The sequence below is a fragment of the Danio rerio genome, chromosome 2, assembly GCF_052040795.2.
Source record: "Danio rerio strain M-AB ecotype USA chromosome 2, GRCz13ab, whole genome shotgun sequence".
Taxonomy (NCBI): domain Eukaryota; kingdom Metazoa; phylum Chordata; class Actinopteri; order Cypriniformes; family Danionidae; genus Danio; species Danio rerio.
In genome coordinates, this window is record NC_141022.1 from 41,657,710 (window position 1) to 41,682,479 (window position 24,770).

General features: G+C 35.0%; 3 protein-coding genes across 5 annotated transcripts in view; 2 read left to right on the top strand and 1 right to left on the bottom strand.

The window, feature by feature from the left end:
• Positions 1–19,004, bottom strand: part of si:ch211-14a17.10 — a 37,686-nt gene extending 18,682 nt beyond the window's left edge. Inside the window, exons 1-6 of one of the 3 annotated variants that reach the window (XM_087241167.1) lie at positions 18,947–19,004; positions 9,551–9,651; positions 4,729–4,781; positions 2,901–2,936; positions 2,623–2,697; positions 2,451–2,522 (exon numbers count right to left, since the gene is read on the bottom strand). In XM_087241167.1, coding sequence (XP_087097293.1) covers positions 2,451–2,522; positions 2,623–2,674 — 124 coding nt within the window. In that variant the 5' untranslated portion in view covers positions 2,675–2,697; positions 2,901–2,936; positions 4,729–4,781; positions 9,551–9,651; positions 18,947–19,004. Of the gene's footprint in view, positions 1–2,450; positions 2,523–2,622; positions 2,717–2,781; positions 2,792–2,900; positions 2,937–4,728; positions 4,782–4,983; positions 5,094–9,550; positions 9,652–18,946 lie in introns of those variants that run through there. The other 2 variants (XM_087241166.1, XM_087241165.1) reach the window with 2 other exon arrangements.
• Positions 10,182–16,963, top strand: dhrs1 (dehydrogenase/reductase (SDR family) member 1). The gene is given in 9 exon segments (NM_001002205.1): positions 10,182–10,225; positions 13,289–13,432; positions 13,520–13,663; positions 13,810–13,889; positions 14,673–14,805; positions 14,957–15,100; positions 16,105–16,174; positions 16,315–16,395; positions 16,487–16,963. Coding segments are annotated over 8 exon segments (933 nt in total). The 5' UTR covers positions 10,182–10,225; the 3' UTR covers positions 16,624–16,963.
• A 91-nt stretch (positions 19,005–19,095) lies between the features above and the next one.
• On the top strand, positions 19,096–24,221 carry homeza (homeobox and leucine zipper encoding a). Its single transcript, NM_001007120.2, is given in 2 exon segments — positions 19,096–19,268; positions 21,424–24,221. A coding segment is annotated over 1 exon segment (1,953 nt). The 5' UTR covers positions 19,096–19,268; positions 21,424–21,452; the 3' UTR covers positions 23,406–24,221.
• The last annotated feature ends 549 nt before the right edge of the window (positions 24,222–24,770 follow it).

The following is a 24,770-nucleotide window of genomic DNA, read 5'->3' on the forward strand; positions in this document are numbered from 1 at the left end:
ATTAAGCACCTCATCTTCCAGAGCATAGTATGTGTGTTATGTATGTGCACTATAATTAGCTGTTTTACGCCATAGAACGCCATATTCATTTATTCATTTTCTTTTCCGGCTTAGCCTCTTTATTAATCTGTGGTCGCCACAGAGAATTGAACCGCCAACTCATCCAGCACATGTTATACGCAGCGGATGCCCTTCCAGCTGCAACCCATCACTGTGAAACACCCATACACTCTCATTCACACATATACACTACGGACAATTTTAGTTTACCCAATTCACCTGTACTGCATGTCGTTGGACTTGTGGGGGACACCGGGGCACCCGGAGGTAACCCTTGTGAGTGCGCCACCGCGTTGCCAGAACGCCATATAAGAACCAGAAAGCTTTTTTGCCCCAGCCTATCTAAAGGGTTAATGGTGCAAACTGATGATCATTTATCTCTTCCTAACAAGGAAAACCACCAACAATGATGAAAACATGATTATATAGTGTCATGGCTTTGCAATGAATTAATGTCTTTACAGTGGAAAAACAGCCCCGAACATAACGAAAGGGTATTAAATTTGAACAATACACAAAGGGTTACATTCAAAACATAAAAAAGCATAATAGGACCCTTGATCTGTTCAAACTTACTACCCTTTCGTTATGTTAGTGGCTGTTTTTGCACCATTGACTGTCATTATAATGACTTTTTTATAATGTCAAAGCCCTGACACTATAAAATCATGCATTTTTGATTGTTGGTGGTTTTCCCTGATGGGAAGAGGTAAAAAGTTTAATTTAAGTTGGCAGGATTAACCCCTTAGATAGGTCTGTGCAAAAAAAAAGTTTCGTTTTTTTAAATGAAGTTCTATGAATTAAAACAGCAGATTAAAATGCGTGTGCATAAATACACTTACATTACTACGTCTACTATGTTCTGAGAACTGATTATTTTGATTTTAGCAGACGTTAGCAAATAAGTAAATTTGAGTGTATTGTTGAATTATTTGAAGTTTCAAAGCATTTCCACAAAATATGTGTCAAAATAAGATTTGTCCCCAAAAATCATTCTCTTTGCTGAAACAGAGGTAGTTGTGGCCAAATTAAGACTCAAAATCAGCCCAAGGAGGATGAAAACATCCCCAACAGCACACAAGGGTTAAAATCAACAGAGGTGGTTTACAAGTAAACACAATATAAAAAAATAATAAAATAAGCATGCATCATAAGAGAAAAGAGAAATGTGTCAAATTAAAACGGACATTAATCAAAAGCCAGCAAGAACTAAAAAGATTTAAACTTTATACACAAATACAGCAATCTCAAATTTCACAGCTATTGTTTGTTAGTTTTCACATGTTAAGTAGTAATTTATAACAAGTTATTTGCAACCATGTTATTTTGAAGTTGTAATCAAAACTGACTGTAACTATACCTGTGCATTAAAATATTTTACTGCTAGTCAGTCAGAACTGTTCAATGCACAGATAGTTCCAGTCAGTTTCGATCATCATTTGAAATAAATGTACTTAAACTCAAACATTTGTAGCAACCATAGAAACTCACACTGTAAAGAATATCTGTAAATTAGCATATGTACGTTTTATGTATTTTGTTATTCATGATCTCCACATTTATGTATGTTTATGAATTGCATTATGAGATGCAATTATCTTTCATCCAGTAACTTTTAACATTGAAAATTTTTGAAAAGTGGCTTTTGATAAACATTTGTAATAGTTTAAAGTGGTATATTGTCTAGGTTGTTGTTGTACATTACAGGACAAAATACTTGGAATAAACTGCCAGGTAGTTTTCTGTTATTTTACAGATTTTTTTCTCTTTATATAAATTCTTATACATCACAATATTTAAACTACTAAAATCTTGATAAATGTCACTTTGTTAAACTGTAGAGTTAAACTTTCAAAAATCGACAGAGCAGAGATCATGGTTTCATAATGCAATTCACAACCAACACTTGTGAATCCCAAAATGTGGAACTGTTAATTAGCAGATATTTTTCCTATGCAGTAACTATGTTTCTGAAGCTTAAATCTCAGGGAATTCAATTAACTCACAGATCTGCTCAAAAATATTTGCAAAGAGGTACCTAACACATGTTACTATGAGCTATTAGATATGCCTTTGTCACGTATACACACAAACTCTGTTGCATATGCTCTATCTCTGCCTAAGATTGATTCAAAGTAGGCAGATATAATATGTTGTAACTGACAAAATAAATGGTCAAATATTGCGCTGCATAGTGCAATATAAGTTTTAACTTGTCTATAACAAATAATCCACATCACTTTGGGTGATTCTTTGCTTCCATATTGTGCATTTAAAATCATTAACACATAGCAATCCATGATTACAAAATCAATCAATCTAAATTTCCTCCTGAATTTTTCAGTGAATTTATAAAATTATTTATAATGCAGCTGTCGATATTCACGTACCATCCTTGGAGGATCCTGGACTATTTGAGGAGCTGACTTCATCGTAAAGCTCATCCAACTGGATTTTAAGACCTGCCAACATTTCCATCATTTTAGAATTATGACACAAACTAATGTAACTGTAAGATGATATACTTTGAGGTGTGTGTAGAATGAAGATTTGTTGACTCACTGATAATATTATCTTTTGCTTCTTTGTAAAACTCCATACATTTATCCTTCATCTCATCAAGATCTTTCTGTAGGCCTAAAGAAGAACAAATGATCTACTGTATGCATCAATTACAATAAAAAGATTATAAAACAAATATTATAAATGTAATTCACATACCAGAACAGTCCTGAGAAAGATCATGAAAATGACATAAAAATGAATGAAGTCAATTTAAAATTGTATGGTTAATTAATAAGTAAAATCAATAAAAGATAACCTAAAGATCATAAATGTACCTCTGTGGCTCTTTTTTCTTTTGTGGAATCCATTACCTAAAATGTAAAAATGTATTCACTTTAACCTCAAATGTAAATTAAAATATATTTGACATTTCATCACCTTAGAATTATAAGGTTCTTATTATATTTATATCATATTTATTTATTCTTATTATAAATATATCTGATATTTTTTGCCGAAATTGAGTTATTCACATATTCTTATTAAATGACAACTAATTTACATTATGAGATGTTTTTTCTGTTTACATTTTAAGACTTTTTATTTTAAAAACAAAAAAGGTTTTATCTACAAAGTCGAACTCTAGCTTGGCTCTGTAAGGTGCTTTCTGTGAGCCAATCAGCATTTCCAATGCACACACGAGGACTAATCAAGATCAGTTTTCTTTGTCAATTCACTAGTCAGTACCGTTGACAGTGGGAAAGACCAGAAAGAAACACAATATTAGAGTCGACTAAATAATGCTGCACCACACAAAATTGAGAAGAAACCTGAAACTGATGTGAAGATGTGTGTAAATGTGATGATTTAGAAAAAAAAAGTCATTGAGATGAAATGTTCAATTTTACATTGTTGAAAAAAGTAGTAATATATTAAATGTTAAATAATTTTATTTGTGTATATATAGTCAGTGGAACATTTTTCAGTGTTTATTAAACTTATTTCCTCATTGTCTGTTTTGTAATATCACATCTTTAAACTTTATATTAAGCCTTGAAGGGCAAATACTTCATTTAATTCACGGGGCATATGATTCATAATTCATATAAAGCATATAATTCAATAAATATGACCATATTAATTACATCAAATTAACATCTGCACTGGACGAAATATTTAGAACAGCCTTGTTTGCTTAATTTGAACAAGAAAAAATATTCAATCTAAAACAAGAAAAAAAATGTTAAAGAAAGCAAAAATTGTACTTTCTCAAACATCAACATGTTATTACAACACAATTTCTTTATTATCAAATTAATAAGCATACTGATTGTTTTACTTTAAAAAGTAATGCTTCAATGATCTGCCAGATAGAACCTTATAACTCCAAGCGGAAAATGGCTTTTTAGAATAGGAAGGTTCTGTCTGCATTTGCCCAGTTTGTTTACCCCAATTTGCAAATGTAAGCGAATTTTGATATTTTACATTTAGAGTACATTTAGGGTCTCTGTCATGTTAATGTATGAAAGAGAACTGTTACACGCATATTGTTGGAATGCAAAAAATATGGAATGCAAAAATTTTGAAGCTCAATATCTGAAAATCATTCAGAACGCAGATAGAACCTTATAATTCCAAGATGATAAGTTGTATTATTACCAAAGATGTATGAATGTTACTTTGTATTCAGTCCCTAAGAGGCAATGTTGGCTCAGCATATATATCAGTCAAATGTCAAATGTCTCATTTAAATTTATATTTTCTATAGGATGCTTTAAATTTATTGTATTTGTGCATACATTAATTTAGTCAGTACTGAATTCAAATCTGAAGCTTATCTAACAAAATAACTTACGATAACGGTTCAAAAACTAGTACACTCATTTATATAAATATAAATAAAGTACATAAATTTATATAAGCAAAAATATTAAATACAAATTAACAAAAATCAAGAGAAATAAAGAGTATAAACAATTTTGTTGTAATTTGTCATTTTTGCAATAGTTTGCTTGAATTTAAATGTATTATCTTTCCATTTCTAAAGTTGTCTATTCTGTGACTAAAATATTATTTTAATAAATATTTTTAAAAGAATTATAAAAACATTCATTTTCAAACTGAGCACTGTATCTGAAAAAAATAAAATAAAAATAAACCTACCATAAATTCTGGATCTTGTCCATTGCTCCAGTCTGCAGCTGCATTTACAGGACCTTTAAAAAAGTGTATTTGTCCCTGAGAGGCAATGTTGGCTCAGCATATATATCAGTCAAATATACACACTTTTATAAATAATTAATGTATAAATGCATAAAATAATACATACAGAAAAAAGTTTCTATAGAATTTTAAAACAAGTTTATATAAAACACAAATCCATCATTCCTTCTCTCATCAGAAAGAAGCTAATCTTACCACATTTCCCAAGTGTCGGCAGGTAAACTGACACAAAGAAAGAACAAATCAGGAGTTTCTCTTTCCTCCCCATTACTGTGTGAAAGAAACTTCACAGTAACACTGGAGCTCATGGCATGCTTGTGTGCTTTATATATGACAAGCAAACCGGTCCGCTATTACCCAACTCTCACGTCTTAGCAGAAGAACACAGTTAACTACCAAAGTTCTTCTCATTAACTCCTTATATTATCGAAGTAAAGACTGGACAATAGAATGACCAAAGCCAGAGTGACCGAGCTGTAAATGTTTTTGGTCTTTAAGGTTTGCACTGTCGCTCTTTATGAAGATTATATTCATTCATGCTTAAAACAGCAGAATAAAAATGCTGCCCAGAACTGTAAATATGTTTAATTTTATCTTGCATTTGTTGTTTAATAAACAGTATATATATACAGTATATATATTGAAGTCAGATTATTAGCCCCCTTTAGATTTTTTTATTCTTTTTTAAATATTTCCCAAATGATGTTTGACAGAGCAAGGAAATTTTCACAGTATGTCTGATAATATTTTTTCTTCTAGAAAAAGTCTTATTTGTTTTATTTTGGCTAGAATAAAAGCAGTTTTGAATTTTTTAAAAACTATTTTTGGGACAAAATTATTAGCCCCTTTAAGTAAATTTTTTTTTCGATAGTCTACAGAACAATACATCATTATACAATAACTTGCCTAACTACCCTAACCTGCCTAGTTCACCTTATTAACCTAGTTAAGCCTTTAAATGTCACTTTAAGCTGTATAGAAGTTTCTTGAAAAATATCAAATAAAATATTATGTACTGTCATCATGGCAAAGATAAAATAAATCAGTTATTAGAAACAGGTTTTTAAAACTATTATGCTTAGAAATGTGCTGAAACAATCTTCCCTCCATTAAACAGAAATTGGGGAAAAAAATAAACAGGGGTGCTAATAATTCTGACTTCAACTGTATTTATATATATATGAGGTAAGGTATGGATAACGTGACTTTTGAGGCTGACTTTATTGCAAATATATTCGTAGGAGATCTTATATATACATGAATAGAACACATACACTACCGGTCAAAAGGTTGGGGTCAATAGGATTTTAAAATGTTTTAAAATGAGCTTATCCTGCTCACCAAGACTGTATTTATTCCATCAAAAACACAGTACAAGTTGTAAAATTGTGAAATGTTATTGCACGATAAAATAACTGTTCAACACTCGTTTATAATTTAATAAATAAAAAGCAGTTATATAAAATAAATATTTAACAATTTAATAAATTAATTAATAAATTAATGCATATTAATAAATGCATTTAATTAACAGAATAGTTTTCTTAAAAAAAAAAAAACATGAAAAAAAACTGACCCCAAACTTCTGACATATTTATTGTATATGTACAGTATGTCTTTGCTCTTTAATTTGCACATTGTGAGTAGACTGCTCACAAATCATTTAACTTACATCCAACCTGTTTATTAATCTGGCTCTGTGTATTTAAAGCACATGTAATTATATTGCTATTTTTTTATTTATTTTTTGCCATTTGTGAAAGAACAGTTTAAAAAAAAACTAAAACAATTTTAGTTTTTTGTCTCTGACTATTTGGATTGAGATATATTTGGAAGAATCTCACTGAATTTTTAGTGCATGTACAAAATCTTTTTAGAATTAAAATGACTGTTGCTGCTTGTTCAAACTACTTATTTAAAATGAGTTGAAACAACCCAATTCCTTTTTTGGCTTATTGTTTTAAGGCTCAATTTACTTAAATTTGTAAAAAAAAAAAAAAAAAATGATTAAGTTGACTTAATTGATTAGTGTTGGGACAACATGAAGGAATTGTGTGAAACCCAGCATTTTGTTTTTACAGTGTATGACGTATGAGACAAAATTTGGACTTCAGAAGATATACTGCCAGTCACTCTTTTAGTATCTGCGATTTACAAATGTCACCTCACTGTGGTAACACTGACAGTGATCTTTTACAGCAGAAAAAAAAAATCATCCATTGCACAAGAGGAAAATGTTTATGAGGCACACCCAGCCCGGAGCTCTGTGATAACAGTGGTTTTTGTGTGTGGCAAATGTCAATGACAGGGTCACATTTATCTGTAATGCAAATGCATCAAGAGTTACCCAAAAATGGAAGAAAATGCTGATGTTGGCAGATAACACTCATATTATATTGTTTAAGAATAAACGCTACTCAGTTTTATTATCATAAATGGATTCTAAATAATTCATAGTTTGAGATTATTAATGTTGCAATGCAACTATAGAATAGCTTTTTAACAACTTTGCTAACTAATTCAAGTGTAAAATAAAGTAAATAATACCACTGCATAAATATTTACATCAATGAGATGCCTGATGAACCTGTCTCATCCTTCCTGTGGACTCACATCTCAAAGGACCTGTCCTAGACCACTAACACTTCCAACCTGGTCAATACTTAAGAAGCAATTTAAGAAGAACCAGTCTTCAGCCATCTTGGTGAATGTCTACCGCTGCACAATAGAGAATATCCTGACCATCTGCTCTGTTGCTAAGTGTAAGACTCTGCAGTGGGTGATGAAAACTGCCCAACACATCACAGGGACTGTTTGCACCGGGCACACAGTATTCTCCTCTTACCTTGCTCATAGACTGTTTTCTATTCTGCCTTCCAGAGAGCGCTTCAGAGGAAAACGAGTAGACTGAGGAACAGCTTTTTCCCCAGAGCTGTCTCCCTTTTGAACTGCCCCCCACTCTTTTGCCTCCCCTCATACACCAACACACTCTCCTCATGACTTACACTCCCCATAAATACTGCATTATTTATTATTAAATATTTGCACAATTAAAAATATACATATTTTTCACACTACGTTGCACTAATTCATCTTGAACTGTACATAACCACTGTACATAAATATTTGTACATATGTTTACATCTTTCTTTCTGCATACCTCTGCTTATTAATAGCAACCTGTACATATTTTCATCTATTGTAAATCTCTGTTCATAGTTAATATAACCTTTATATAATGTTTATAGTGCATCCTGTAAATATCACTATAGTTTTTTTTTGCACTTGCTGCTACTGCACTCCTAGACCTAAACTGAATTGTATTGCCTTGTACTTACATGTATAATAACAATAAAGTTGAATCTAATCTAATTCAAACAATAAACTCAGCACCATTGATAACAATTACAGCTTTTAAGATGCAATACAATGCATTGATATGTTTAAATTGCTGTCCAATTTAGGTATGACTAAGCCTAATGCAAAAAATCTCCTAAAGTGGATTTAAAATAGATTTTAAAGGAAAGCTCTGTTTTTACTTTATTTGGAAGAGTTGTGAATAATAATGAGCTCTGCTATCATGCATTCAAATAGCTGCCACAAATCATGTCTTTAGTACTCAAACACGTGACGTACTCTGAATGTATTAACACTTATATTTTAAAGTTTACTTGTGTTTGTTGCCTCATTACAAATGTACAGAAAAAAATCCAAAGCATACACATTACACTAACAAAAGATGGAGTTGAACAAAAGGGTGCTGAATAAATGTATCATCTGTCTTTGCAGAGTTTTTGAATAAATAGATAAGATGCTGTTGCACTGCCATACCCGAAAGCTAATGCCTGTCCTGTTTTCAAAATAGGAGTCCCACATACATATGAATTATAATAATCTTTGTTAAACTTTGAAAATTAGGGGCAACATTATAATTGTTATAATCTCACTAGAAAATGTTGTGGCCAATCAAACACTGCTGGATGCGTGCATATTAGTGATCCTGTGAGTAACGTCAGAGTCTGTTTTGTTGGGATTGTCCTGTTTTTCAGTGGGATTTACATGGGAAAGAGGAAACAATAGAGTTTGAGGCTCACGTTACATCATTTCCATGTCCAAACTCTTATTATTTAGCTATTATATAGCTTTTTGAGTGTGTAGCAATAAACTTTTCACATTTGCATTGATGGGTTTTGACAGAATATTGTTAACTATTGTTAAATTGTTAATTATTATTAAAACAAATATTATTTATTTATCATCATTATTATAGCACTAACCTTTGGTAGATTCATATCAAAGGGTGTGTATTGTGCACCTTAAAACACCTCAAATAAAGTGACTGGAAAATTGCTCCACAATATTGTAAATAAAAATACCAGTGATGTTGAAAAAAATGACGTTTTGGACTTTGGTCTTTAAATTTTGTAATATGATAACATCTGACTATAGGCAATGTGACATTAAAGTGGATTTAGTGCAAAAGTGGTCTGGAACGAAGAAGAATAGTGAAGTGCACAAAAAGTCATTGCTGCAAGACCTTTGGTGCACCATAATCAAAAACACAAGTAAAAAATTATAGTGATTAGCAATATTTGTGGAGTTGTTTTGTTGTAGGGCCAGTGTTTCGTTTTTTCTGGAACTTAATAAAAAGTCAAATACAGAAAATATTTAACGTAACTGCTTACAAGTGGTCAAGGGCAAAAATGCAACTGTGGTACAAGGACAGACCCTTAGTATCTGACAAAAAGAAGGTGAAAAGTACCTGGATATCTACTATTTCCAGACAAAAGTTCATGCTTCTATAAAGAAAGATTACAATCAGGATTCAGAACAGGATTTTGGATGCAGCTCTTCTCTCTTCATCTGTCAATAAAAGTGGGAAAATCTCTTTAAAAGATAATAATTCAAATGAGAAATTTCAAATCCCTAAATATTAATAATAATAAAAAAACAGAATTTAATTGGTTTTAATGGTTAAGACGGTTGATGCATATGATTCATGTTGAGTCATTGACCAAATCCTAAAGGATTGTGTACCAAAACACACACACAAAAATAATAATGGCCTTTTCAAGTTTTTTTTTTTGGATGGTTTATAATGTTTTTATGGCATTTGTTGTGGAAACCATTATAACTTATGGTTTCTGTTATTGTAGCTACTTTTATCTGAATAGTTAGTGTACACATTTAAGAGGGAACAGTTAGTATGCTGTAGGGTACAGTACAACAAATGTTTGAAATGTTTTAACAAGGACCTGGATTTTCCATACGCATGCTATTAGATGTATTACGGGAAAGGGATGGTCATAAACAGGGATGTCTTATCTGCGTGTTATTTAAGTTAGCATTTCACCTAATTTTCCACTTGTTGGAGAATTCAGATCCAGGCGAAAGTTCCTGAAACACACATCATCCGACGTTTAACTAGCTTCATAAGGTGCGTATACTGTTTACATAAATGCATGTAAATAAAAGGTCGGTATGGCCAAATAGGGCTTATGATATTAGTGCCATACATGTGACTGTGTAATAGAGATTTCAGATGTAGGCAAAAGTTATTTAATTACCATTCCACGAGGGTATAACTACATGCTGCGTTCATCTTAAAGTGCGTATTGCGTTTAAGTAAAAGAATGCTCGTAATGGCGAAGTGTGTTTCTAACTATCCCCACTATACGAGACATGTCAACGCTGTCAGACAAGTAACACAAGTTATTTACTGTATTTGAGCTATTCGACGCTTTGGTTAATAACTGTGACGACGCATCAGTTGCAAAGGTTGTAATAAATGCATGAGACCACAGGGTGACGGACTTTCATTTCTCTCTGCCAATTACTTGCTAGCTGATTCATTTGCACGAATCGGCTCCTATGAACAGTTACTTAGAACCGACCGCAAAATGATTCAGACGTTCTGCAATCACGTAAATACGTCATTACGTGATTATTACTTCATTACGTGTTTATGACGTATTAAATCAGCATATTACAAAAACCTTCAAGGGAAAAAATGAATAAAAAAAATAATGAAAGAAAGTTTGGTCATTACCCCACGGTTTTCATTACAAACAAAATAAGATAAGTTACATTTAAACTGATTCATACATGCTATCCAGACAAGTGTAATCTTTAGAAGTGATAAATGATCATAACAACAACTGTTTTTTTTTTTTGTTAGTGAATCCTTAAACTTCTGTTCATTTATTTTGGAATTGCCCTCATTTAATGACATTTAGGTGTGATATTCTTAATTGTATAAAAGATTATGTGGAGGCAGATTGTAAATTTACATATAACAATGTTATCTTTGTTTTCCATGAATGTGACAATGTGTGAATGTGAATGTGTGTGTTTTTTTTTTTTTTTTGGACAAAAGCAAGGTGTAAAATTGAAATGAAAATGTATTTTGAGCCTATTGAGGCATCAACAAACTTAAAAGCAATACAAACAAGAACTTTAATGAAGGACTTGGCTCTTGTTTTGGACTAAATTACTGAAAACAATTGGATTGTTGTTGTTTGATTGATGACGTTTGTTGTTAATGTTTTTCAAGCATTCAATAAAAAATTACGAAACCTTTTACAAATAATTGCTACAAGGAGAAGTGAAGCATTATATTGAGTCCATATTACCTTAAAAAATCAAAAAGCCATGCGAATTGTCTAAGCCTGTATATCATTTAATGTATTCCTGTGATATTGTTTATATCTAAGCCTTGGATATTTTCTTTACATTTTTTTAAATTTTTTTATTGACTTCAATAACAAACATAGAAAATTCGATCTTACACAAAAAGACAATAATAGTAACAATGATAATAACTTAACAGATCAGGTTAAATAAAATTATAAAGACATAAATCTGTAAAAAAAAAATAAAGAAAAAAATGGAAAAAAAATAAACAGGCATACATAAATAACACAAATACAGCAAGAGGAAAGAAGGATTTATGTATCCATGATAGATAAATATGATAGAAAAATAGATCCAAGAGCCTAAATAAAAACAATTAATAAAATCAATTTCAATTTAGAAATGTTGGGAAAAAAAGCTGCTAATTCGAGAATTTTTGTTTGTGAATAAAATATTTTCCATACAAAATAAAAAAGCTAATAATGTAGTTCTCTGGTATAACGAATTCACCTTTATAGTAACAAATAATATCTTGTAGTTGAAAGGGGCTGGAAGAAGCAATGTAATTACCTATATAAAGATATTAGCTATTACAAAAGATTTTTGTGTTTTCACACTGTGAAGATGTGAATCAGGGTTTCGTCTTCAGTTTTACAAACTTTAACATTGCATTTAACATTTTTAACATCGTTTAACTTTAACATTTAACATACATTGTACTTGACTTGCATCGTATTTCTTGACGTTATTTGTTATTTTACGCTATACTCGTAAAAAAAAGAAGTAAAATATATAAAAATAATTACTACAAGGGAAAAAAATAAATAGAATAAAATAATTGCTACATAAATAAAAAAGCACACAATTCAACAAAACATAGTGACAAAAAATATTGTATATTGTATATTAATTGTTTTATAAGATAAACTTGTGTTTTTGCACTTGCGATATTTTGTTTTTCTGCCATAAATATTGCAATATATAAACAATTTCTCCATATGACTTAAACTGCTATTTTAGAAATAACTTATACATTTAGATCAATTGGAGAGTTGCGCAGTGGGTAGCGATGTCACCTCACATCAAGAAGGTCGCTGATTCGAGCCTCGGCTGGGTCAAATGGCATTTCTGTGTGGAGTTGCCATTTGACCAAAGTCCAAAGACAAGTGCTATAGGGGAATTGGGTAAACTAAATTGTCAGTAGTGTATGGGTGTTTTCCAGTGATGGGTTGCAGCTGAAAGAGCATCCGCTGCATAAAACATATGCTGGATAAGTTGGCGGTTCATTCCGCTGTGGCAAACCCAGATTAATAAAGATACTAAGCTAAAAAGAAAATAAATAAATGAATGAATGATCGATTGGACTTATTCTGTAGGAAAGTGAATCGTTCATAAAATGTTGAAAATTAACTATTTAAAATAAATCCAATATATATATAGTATATATATATATATAGTGCAGCCCTAATTAATAGCATTTGATAGATTACGATATTTCAACCAAATACAGCCCTTGACCCAGCTGGGATAGGCTAAACATTAGTGTGTAAAACTTCATTCTAGTCCTCAATTTTTGATTTCACTTGTTAGATGATTGCATATTGGGCAAGCAAAATGGCCTCTGAAGTTTAAAACAGTATAATAATAGCCAATGTAAATAAAATGCATAAGAAAGCAAATGCACAAAGTGTGACATTTAGGACAGGACCCATATTTGGTCACTTTATTCGATCTGTTGGGTCAGTGAGTGGACGATTTGCAATAGAATCAATTTAATTGTTTTGTGGGCCAGTTCAAAGATGTAATTCACAAGAAGCACTTCATAAATTGGACATAGCCATTACTGTTATCGGTCTGTGTTTGCCAGATGGCGCTATCAGGATGGATTTGTGTGGTGACTGGTGCTTCCAGAGGAATTGGAAGAGGTATTGCGCTTCAGTTATCTGAAGCTGGCGCCACTGTGTACATCACTGGTCGACAGGAGAAAAGTCTGAAGCAGACAGCAGCAGAGGTTTGGAAACTGGTTACTGTTAGTGTCATTGTTTTTTTTTATGTGTATGATATTGCTTTCATGGTTCTTTTATTTTCATGATGACAGGTGGCAGAGCGAGGAGGCCGGTGTCTCCCTGTGGTTTGTGACTCATCTAAAGAGGAGGACATCAAGGAGCTGTTCGAACGTGTTGAGCGTGAGCAAAACGGCAGGCTTGACATCTTGGTGAACAACGCCTATGCTGGTGTACAGGTCAGTTTTGTTTTCAATTATTATTATTGCAAATCTTCAAACAAAACAAAAAAAAAATGACTAAGGGTGTACAGGTTAGTTCCAGATAACAATTGATGTAATGTTTAGTCATTGGTGAATGCTTGATGTTTTTATATCTGTGCTAGGCTATTTTGGACAATGTCAGCAAGAAGTTCTGGGAGGTGGATCCAGGTATTTGGGACACCATCAACAACACTGGACTCAGGTGCAGTGCTGGAGGATTATGAATGAATAATTCTGAATATGATTGAAAACTTTTTGTCAATTACTCAAGATTACGTTCACGCTGCAAGCATTAGCATTCAACTTAGATTTATTACACAGATCCAGCAGTTGTTCACTTGATTGCTTGGAAATGGCCCAAATAGAAAACCAACAGATTTGGGACACAATTTCTAGCATTTTCCATTCATTCACAAGCTCAAAATCACTACTGGTTGTAAAATTATTAAAATGTTTTTTTTTAATGTCTCTTATACTCAGAAGGGCTGCATTTATTTGATAGAAATACTGTAAATTAATATTGTGAAATATTACAATTTATTACTATTTTAAATTGATATCTTCTGTGGTAGTAATACACGTTTAACATTAAAAACAACCAAAAACATCTTTGTGACAACAAAAACTTAAGCAACTAAAGCCACAGCCACATTTGAGTTTGAGCAAATGTAATTGTCATGTGACGCTGCGAAAAGAGGTGATTAGACATTCAAAAAGAGAGTAATTGCTCCATATTTAAAATTTCTGTGCGATTTCCCAGATTTACCAAGCTTGCGACGACATGCAAAACTTTTCGCACAAGCTTGCGTTTCCGGTGTGCCGCATTCGCATGCATATTAATGGGAGTCTATAGCGTGTGACCATGGCTTAAGACAACTTAAATACTGTATTACATTTTTTCCCCCAATTTATTTATTTTCACATTTCATCACAGGCACTTTAGAGATCAATGCTACTGTTTTTTTTTTTGTTTGTTTTTTTACAGGGGTCACTACTTCTGTTCAGTTTATGCTGCTAGGTTGATGGTGGCTCAGGGTAAAGGTTTGATTGTGGTCATATCATCCATGGGTGGCCTGCGCTATCTCTTTAATGTGCCCTATGGTGTCGGCAAAGCTGCAGTGAGTCACAGCATTACATATTCTATATTTGCAGTGCTTTACGGTTATCAAAAATAAAAGCCAGATTAATTCAGTTGCACACAACGGTCACCATTTCTCTTTTACATTGCTTTTTCATAAACATTTTGCTCAGATTTTTTTTTTCCTTTAGTGTGACAGAATGGCAGCAGACATGGGAATCGAACTGAAAAAGAGAGGCGTTGCTTCTGTAAGCCTGTGGCCAGGAGCAGTTCAGACTGAGACAATTAAACAGTATATGTCTCAAGATGAAGGACCTCCAGGTTTTGATTCCAAAGTAAGCAGTCATTAATCAAAATTTGCAGATTTTCAACTAGCATTTAAATGATAGAATGTAAATGGAGCAAGAAATTAGGTAAATGACCACCAAATGATACAAAACAGGTCATTCACAGAACTACATATTTCACTTAGCCATTGCTGTATCCTCACCCACAGATGTGTAAAACTAGTTTAAAGACAGGAAACACAGCTTGTCTGAAATGTTATTGTAAAAGTTACTGTAAAAGTAGATTTATCAATGAAATTTGCAACATATTTTATATAATTGGTCAAAAATGTAAATACTTTTACATGTGCATGGCAGTTTTTACAATGAACAGTGTTTAAAAACATCCAGTTATACGTGGAGACTACATTCACAGATTGTCTTCCCCCAGATTTCCCTTTGCTCTTTTTCCTTGATGACTTTAGCTTTCCTACAGTGCTGTGGATACTTAAAGGAATAATTCGTCAAAAATATAAGATTCTGTCATCATTTACGGACCGCTGACTTGTTCCAAACCAGTCTGTAAAAACTCTGAACAAGTCTTTTGACGAGAGGGGTCTGGCTGCAGACTTGGTGCAGGTGCAATCTGAGCTGCATTCAATGCTTTTTAAATGCACTCACCTAACCCCACCCCTAACCCTACCTCCATTGAGTGCATTGTGTCTGACATTGCATCACTGAGCGATGCAATCTCAGCTTGCATCATAAAGGCTGCATCCAGATACTACTTGCTTTTGACACCTTTGAGTTTTGAATGAGTCAAGAGAGTGTAAACGATGACAGAATTAAAATGTTTAGATGAACCATCCCTTTATTTGGGAATATCACTCCAGTTAAACGTTTGCTTCTTAAATTAATCTGGAATAAATTGATAACACAACAGGGTGGTATTTGACTGTTCAAGTCTATTCAATAAGTGCAAACTGGGAGTGACCTTAACAACACCATGCCTAGGGTATTTTAAGTACAACAAGCCACTCATTTAATAACTTTATACAATCTGTCTTTTTCAGTACAAGGACGTTTTCACTAATGGTGAGACGACGGAGCTTAGTGGACGATGCATAGTTGAGCTAGCGAAAGGTTAGATATTATTGATATTATTCTAATTTTATTATTGATTTAATGGGAACTGAAAGTTAACAGTCATGAGATTATCTTAATAATCTAATAGATGTAATGTGAACTGCTTATGAATCTGTTACCTTTTTTGTGACAAACAGATAAAGGTCTGATGTCAATGACTGGACAAGTGTTGATGACCTGTGAACTGGCCCGGCGCTATGGATTTAAGGATGTTGATGGTATGATTCTTATAAAAAAAGATACATGCCGTAGATGTAAAGGTTCCAAAATAAAACTGCACTGTATTTGATGAACTCTTTCTCTGTTTAGGTCGCAGTATTGTGGATTACACCTCTCTGAAGTTTGCCATTTCCCAGATACCCTACGTGTCCTGGCTATCCATTTTTACTCCTTCATTCATCAGAGTGCCTCGGTCCTTGCTGAGTCTTGGCAGTGGTAATTTCTAACCTGCATTGGTGCAGAGACAGAGCCTGCTTTTTTGGTTAATCCTCTCTCCATTCATTCCAATTATGTTGTTTCTAAATATAATATATTGTTAAACTTTACAAAGTGATTAGTACTGGTTAAATGCCATTTATTTTCCATTTTTTCAGCACACTGCTATCACAATTCACTGTTTTCCAAAATGAAAAAAACTATCATGCGTTTTAATATTTACTCCATTTAACCTGAAACAGAATGAAGTACTAAATGTGTACTTGCCAAACAAGTTATTGCAATAAACTCATAACATTTTATTGGTCTTTTTTTTGTGTTTCAAATAAATCTTTTATGTGCATTGGTTAACAGACATGTAATAAATTGGATAAAGACTGTAAGCTGATCATAAGCACAAAAAAACGCTTAGTTAGTAGTTGCTCATATAAAAATGCAGCCAAAATAAACGCAGTCAAGTTAATCAGGACTTTTATCTACAGTTATAGGTGTAGTTCATCCAAAATCAAATACAATTTTATCACTCCTAAGAATGTAGGGGACTTTTTTCTTCAGTAGAACACTAAAGAAGATTTTAGCAATTTATATGCTGCACTATCCAGTTTAAGCACTACAGCATACCATTAGGGTGAGCAAAACAACACATGCAGTTCCCTCTTCATTGTAAACAAACCATTTTAGTTTACAAAATTCAATTAAATGCTTAGGACCATTTGCTGCTAATGAAATGTAATAATGTTGTAAATAATATTCAAATTATTAAATCACCTTGCTAGTCCTCAATCTAATAATCAGTAGCTACAGTATTAGGCCCCGTTTACACTAATGCGTTTTAGTTTGAAAACGCATAAGTTTTGCTACAGTTACGCCATCCGTCCACACTACGCCGGAGTTCTCGAGCGCCGAAAACGGAGCGTTTCGAAAACGCTGGAGAGGCCGTTTTCATTCTGAAACGCAGCTGCTCCGTCTCAGTGTGGATGATGGAAAACGGAGACATTTGAAAACGGAGGCGGGGCTGCAGACATTCGCCTCTCTGATTGGGGCTTTTCCTGAATATTAAGTAGCCTAACACGCAAAGTTCAGTCCTGCATCTTCTCCGTGTAAGTTAAAACTTCGCAAGTTTGATCATGGCTGCAGTCTCTTCTTCTCAGTTTGATATGGAAAACAGACTATACCGAGGACACGGGTAAATCTTCAAAGGGAACAGTGTACTTTATAACTTCATTCACATCACCCTGGCTACGTTGTTTTACTTTCTCAACAATAAAATGTAAACATGATATAAGGAACTGCCTATTTTCATTTTAATATTATTAAGTAAGTTTTATTTGCTTCTATACGTTTGAATCTCACAATGTCGGTAGCTGTTGACTGATATTTTATAAATCATTCATTTGTTTCATTTAAAAACCTTATCAAAGGGATAGTTAACCCAAAAATGAAAATCCTATGATCATTTGGTCACCCTCCACTTTTTCCAAACCTGTTTGAGTTTCTTTCTTCTGTAAAGCACAAAGGAAGATATTTTAAAGAATAATGGAAAGCTGTAGTCATTGTAGCACAATATCTAAAGTATTTATTAAATATTTTGTTCATGTGGATGCCAATGGCTGCTAGTCTCCACCATTCTTCAGAATATAGTTTTATGTTCAACAGAGCGTCACAGTGGCACAATGAGTAGCACAATAGATCGTCTCACAGCAAGAAGGTTGCAGGTTTGAGCCCTGGCTGGCTCAGTTGGAATTTCTGTGTGGAATTTGCATGTTCTCCCCATGTTCACGTGGGTTTCCTCCAGGTCCTCTGGTTTTCTCACAGTCCAAAGACATGCGCTATAGGTAAATTAAATAAGCTAAATTGGCCGTAGTGTATGTGTGCATGCAAGAGTGTATGGGAGTTTGCCAGTGTTGGGTTGTGGCTGGAAGTGCATTTGCTGCATAAAACATATGCTGGAGAAGTTAGCAGTTCATTCCGCTGTGTGAACCCGAGATTAATAAAGGGACTAAGCTAAACAACAACAACAAAAAAAGAATGAATAAATGTTCAACAGAGGAAAGAAATTCATAAAAGTTTAGAGTGTTAGAATCTATAAGGAAATTCTTATTTCCTTGGTGAACTGTCCCTTTAACCATTTAACCGAATCAAAGACAAAAGTCACCTTATTATTGCCTGAGGTAGAGTAACTTAACAACAATTATTTATTTTGGTTTTAACGTTTTTGTTGTTGTTGATGTTTATTTGTGGATTAAATGCTTTACCTTTCCTGAACTGAAAGGTACTCATCAAACTATCTCTTACACCTCTATTCAAAGAATAATGATATTCAATCATCCTTACCTGGAGACTCCTAAAACTTATCATGTGGCACAATTCTTATGGTAATCACATCCCAGATGGGAAGTGCATTCACGGGGCCAAGTTTCAGCTGTGCTCCTCCTCCCATCCCTCTCCTTCCCGGATTGGACCTGCACGTCCACGGCACCGTCATTGCACGAGAAAGAGGGGGCTGGTCCGAGAGTTTCCTGATCCTCTCCGTCTAGCCTCGGTCTGACCGGACAGGCGAAAAACACTTTGGGATTTCCAGAACAAAAGCGACAACGGAGAATACAGACCAGCTGAAGTGGCGTCTCCACAAACAACCCTGAGAGAAATTCAAGCGGTGAGTTGTTTCACGCGAACTGCTGTAGTTTACACTCGAGAAGTTTTTAAAGAGGAGCCAGGACGGGTTAAATGCTCTCGAAGCTTGTTATTTTGGTCCTGAAAGCCACGCGAGGGGTCAGACTATAATGTCGTGCTTCGCATCGTGTTTACGTTATTTGAAGCGTTTGTTTGAATGGGGAACGTGTGTAAATTAACGAGATTCAACGGGAACGTGCGGTTAAAGTGGGACAACGGGAGTTTGTTTATGTGCGTTACTGAAGCGTGAGCGGATCCTGCGCCACAAAAGGGGTCGTTTATAAGAATTGTTTTGGCTTAACCCCTTGTTTATCATTCATTCATTCGCTTATAATGGCTCTTACACCTGCTTACTGTTTGTTGGATGAACACGCACAGTAATGACCTCATCTCACATCCTACGACCTGCGTCAAAAGTTCCCCACATAAGCTGATTATAACAGAGGCCACGTACAAACATCGGGCACTGACGTAATTTCAAACTAGTTTTAACCAAGTTTTTTAGGGAGAAAACTGGATTTATGGATTTCTCAGTGTGTATAGGAATGAAAGTACGTTTATGTCTGAAATTAAATTACAATTAATTATGAATGATTAAACATTTGTATAACAGAAGTCATGAATAATAGAATTATCACAATATTTTCACAAGATAAATAATTTGTTAATTACACACTTAAATATAAATGATAGGACTAGTAAACAACATGGTGACCAAAGCTTCCCTATCTTTAAGGGACTTTACGCATAGTCGAGTCATTCCATGTTGTTCCAAGTCATCATCTGATAAATGAGCTCACCACAGGCGGTCGGGAATTTGTCCTGTCAAGTTCACCTCTAACTTGTTTTGAAGATGACTGGCCTACTCGTTGCTTGTAGTGGTAAATTGCCTAATATTGGCAAAGCCTTTCCAAGCAGGATTGCCTAAGACTATGCTTGCGTAGACTATTGGCAAAGTTTGTTTCTGTGGTTCACAGTTCAGCTCCGTTTTAGACTCATTGAAGTCACAGGATGCTGCTTGAACAAGCTAAAATTCAAGACACTGTCATTGATTTACAAATTGATAACTATAAGGAGTTAAGGTGTTCTAGTAAGTACAAGAAATGTAATGACAATTAGATTTTAAAGTTAAAACAAAAAAAATGTAATGTTAAACACATGCTCAGTATGAGATGATGTACGTCTGCATTGAAGATTGTAATGTGTTCTGTAGACAAACTGCAGAACTGGCAAACAAATGAGCTCGACAAATTGCACTAACTTTTGTTGCCTTTTTTTAACTGAGACGCTTACTATCTCTTGGCCATCTGTTGGAAGGTTAAACGAACTCTACATGGTTCTAGTGAGTTAAGCAAACGGGGGAAGTGGACCATTACGTGCTCTGGAAAGGGGCAAGGGAGTTGTGAAGGGCAGGGCCCCCCATCTCTTTTTTGCCCAAGTCCACCAAAGTGGGGGTTGGGTGTGCATTGGTGTAGAGTATACGACAGGCTTTAATAAAAGGCTAATGTGTGGAAGAGAACGGGCAGGGGGAAGGGGTGACATCTGTCCTTCTTTCAACTTTAGAGAGGAAAGTCAATGGCTGGACTATAGAGTTGACCGTAAAGTCCCAGTTTAATGACTTTCAGGGAGTTTGATGAACAGCGTTTCTTGAAAGTCATGCATGAGTCATTGTGAGTTCCCGGATAGGCATCAATATTGTCAGAAGTCCAGCACTAACGTTTAAGGCATCTTGAAAGTGAGCAGAAAAAATCTGTTGTAGATTCGACCAGTCAAAACTGGACGGAACCCCACCCGTTTACCCATCAGCCAGCAACAGTCGACCAACCCCCAGCATTCCAACCTCTTCACCCCTTGCAAATCCGGCTTACAAACAACGAACAGGATTTTAACGGTTACCAAAAAACAACTGTCCAAAAGCCAATTTTTTTTTTTAAATGGCATGATGTACATGTCATAATTTTGATGCTGCTCATGAGGGCAAATGCAGTTTTCACAGCTTGGGCCTTAAATTATTTTATTGTTCATTTGTCTAATTTGCTGAACTGATTAGCATTCACAGTTTTTAAGACACATCTTCGAACAAATCCTTCAGTTGCTTGATTTTAACTTCTGTGTTGTTTTCTTTTTCATTTTTTCAGTCTGTGGCAATAGAGGTGTGACATCTCTGATGGCGACGCACAGTGTCCATGACCTGAAAATTATCTCTCCAAGAGGGGTGGCAGTAAAAAGGCAAGATGGAACCTTCACCAGCTCAAAGCAGCAAAAATCACCATACCAACACAATTCCGATAGAAAAGAACATGCAAGTGCCTCCAATCACAGACCAAGAGAGAGCAATGGCACCACCGCAGCAAGCTTTAGCACTAACAATAACTCTGTAGTATGTCTTCCTTTGGTGTCTGAAGGACTGAAGCTAGTGTGGACACAGTCTGATCAAACACGTGAGCTGGATAGCATTCCTGAACTTGTTCAGGCCTTTAACATCTTTCCCTACCCAACATCTCAAGAGGTCAGCACTCTTGCACGTGTGTGCACTCTTCCATTAGATAAAGTCAAAGTGTGGTTCATGGTGCAACGCATCAAGTATGGAATCAGCTGGGCTTCAGAGGACATTGAAGAGACACGGCTCAAGCTGGCCAGGCCAGAGCAAAAAACTGAGATTGAACATAAAGAGAGCAGTACTAAGAGGAAAAATGATAGTAAGGATTTTACAGAGGTAGAAGATCTAGCACAAAGTCCACAAATGCCTCGCAAAAGACCTAAAACTGAAAGTACAGAACCAGCAAAGCTCTCTCCTGCTCCCTCACGTTTCCGTTCATCGCTCCCTCCACCTCAGGATTCATACTACTACCGACAACCAGTAGAAATACCAGAGACGCCTCAAGCAGCTACCCCCCCTACAGCTACAGAGTCTCCAGTTGTATCTGAGCAGCCACGGCATAGCCGCTACAAAAAGTCCAAAGCCCAGTTAACTGCTCTGCGTAAGAGTTTTCTACAGGAGAACTGGCCTGATGAGACTGAGCTTCAGCGCTTACAAGATGAGACAAGCCTAACTCGTAATGAGATTCGAAAATGGTTTAGTGACAGTCGCTACCAGCTACGGATGGGTAGGGGGTTGCAAATGTCCCTCCCTGCTACTCAAGGAGAAAAAGATGATCCCAACTGCAGCCTGTCACCACAGTCTCAGGAGGCTCAGCCACTTTCTCTCACTACTAAAAAGCAAACTACGCAGCATGTTGACAACAAAGGCAAGGAAAAGACTTGTGTCAAAGGATCGCGAAGGAATCGGCCAAAGACCTCCCAGTTTTTCCAGCTTTTCCTGTCTAACACACTTGAGTCATTTGAAGAAGGAACAATAAGAGTGGATGAGGAGAAATGTTCAGAAGAAAGTGAGACGCAGAACAATGATGAAGTTGCAAGTGAACAGGAAAGTGAGGGACGTTGTGTGGCAACACCAGAGCCAGCAGCACCCACTTCCTCCTCCTCTCCTCCGTCCATCACCCCATCCAAGAAACACACAGCCAGGTCATCAAAATCTGCACGCAAATCAAACTCTTTGAATACCTCCTTAAACCTCCCAGACAACTCGTCTCCTTCTTCAGTATTAACAGTGGCTGGACGACCAAGGAAAACAAAGGAGCAACTGACCATCCTGAAGGAGTACTTCCAGCACTGCCCATGGCCAAAAAGTGGCGAATACACAGAGGTAGTGGAACTAACATCTTTGCCTCGTGCTGATGTTATCCAGTGGTTTGGGGACACTCGTTACGCTGTAAAAAATGGCCATGTACGTTGGGTGCATGCTGACGTACGTGAGCAAGTGCTTGCTGAGATAGCAATGTTACAAAGTGGAGCTGCCGATGGCAGTGGAACCCCAGGAAGTGAAGGCAACAGGAAACGTAAGTCACAAGGGAACGGCACACCAAAAACACAAAAGTCTGCTGCAGATTCTGTAGATGTGAGTCCATTAGAGCTATATTTTCGACAGACAGGACCACTGCAAGAGAAAGACCTTGACAATCTCTGCCGAAAGTCAAAAATGAGTTACCAACAGGTGCGAGACTGGTTTGCATCTAAAGACAGTACAACACTGGACACAGAGCTCACTGTTGCTGATTGATTAGTATAAAAGAGAAAACTCTTTGTGCTCATGTCTGTTAATCTGCTGTGGGTCCTGTAATCAGGCAAGGTTGTTTTGAAGACACAGTATAAATTATCTTCATACAATACTGTTTTTTGTTAAAAAACTAGCATGTGAAGTATTTTCTTTAATACCTATTAAATATTTTGTTACTTTTGTTAACTTGTTCAACCAACGATATTGATAATTCAAAATGTACTTTTGGTCGTTGTAAACTGTTCAACCACATTAATTACTAAGTATTGTGAATCTGTTGGAGTCATATTTACACTGGCTGTTCCTCTAATTCCTTTCATTGTGTTGATGGTATTATTGTTTAGAGCCTTAACTGCTGCTGCTTAGAACTGATATTATCCTCAGACTTTTTCTTTTTTTTTTCAGTAACTTTGGCTTGGTTATCTATTAGGTACTGTAGTGTAGTTGTTTGGACCAGTAGCAATGCAAGATTGTTTTTGTCAATTTTTTTTTTTTTTAATCTTAGAAGATTCATATGGCACTGTATATTGATAATCTCTCAAAATAATTAACCTAAATTTAGGATATGTAAAACCTGCCCCATTATCTTTCTTTATTATTCCGCACTTAGGAGTTATATGGATCAATTTCTCTAATTCTGCTACTTCATAATGAAAAAGCATTTCAATACGAAGACATCCCTCCTCCACTACAGATCTGCTCAGTATCCAGGGAAAAGACAACAAAAGCCATGGTTTTTGTAAAATCTTGTGCCTTATTGTCTGCAAATTTCAGGCAGTCGAAACAATGCATTGGAATAAAATGACTAATTATGTTTGACCCACTGTTGCATTTGTCTGGTTAACCTCTTAACAATGATTAAATGTGCCAAATGAACCACACTCCATTAGGAAAATGGTGTATGATATGACTTGAACTCTAAATCATTTAGGGCAGGGATGTTCAAACTTGGTCCTGCAGATTTTAGCTCCAATTTGCCTCAACACACCTGCATGGATGTTTTTAGAAAGCCCAATAAGAGCTTGATGAGCTAGACCAGGTGTCTCTAATTGGGGTTGGAAAAAAACTTTGCAGGACACCTGCCCTCCAGGACCGAGTTTGGACACCCCTGATTTGGGCTATTCAGTATTAAGCTAAGAATTTAATTAGATTACAATTTCTAAAATTAGCATTTCTTTTAACAACACAAACACAAGCATATTGATTATATGTTCTATGTTTCTTCTGGTATAACAAATTGTAAGTTTATAGAATTATGCCTCAGTACTGTGACCAACTCATACTTTAAAAGGGACCAAACTAATATCTATAATAATAATATAATTATTATATTTAAAAATATATCATTTATTAGACTTATTTGTTTAT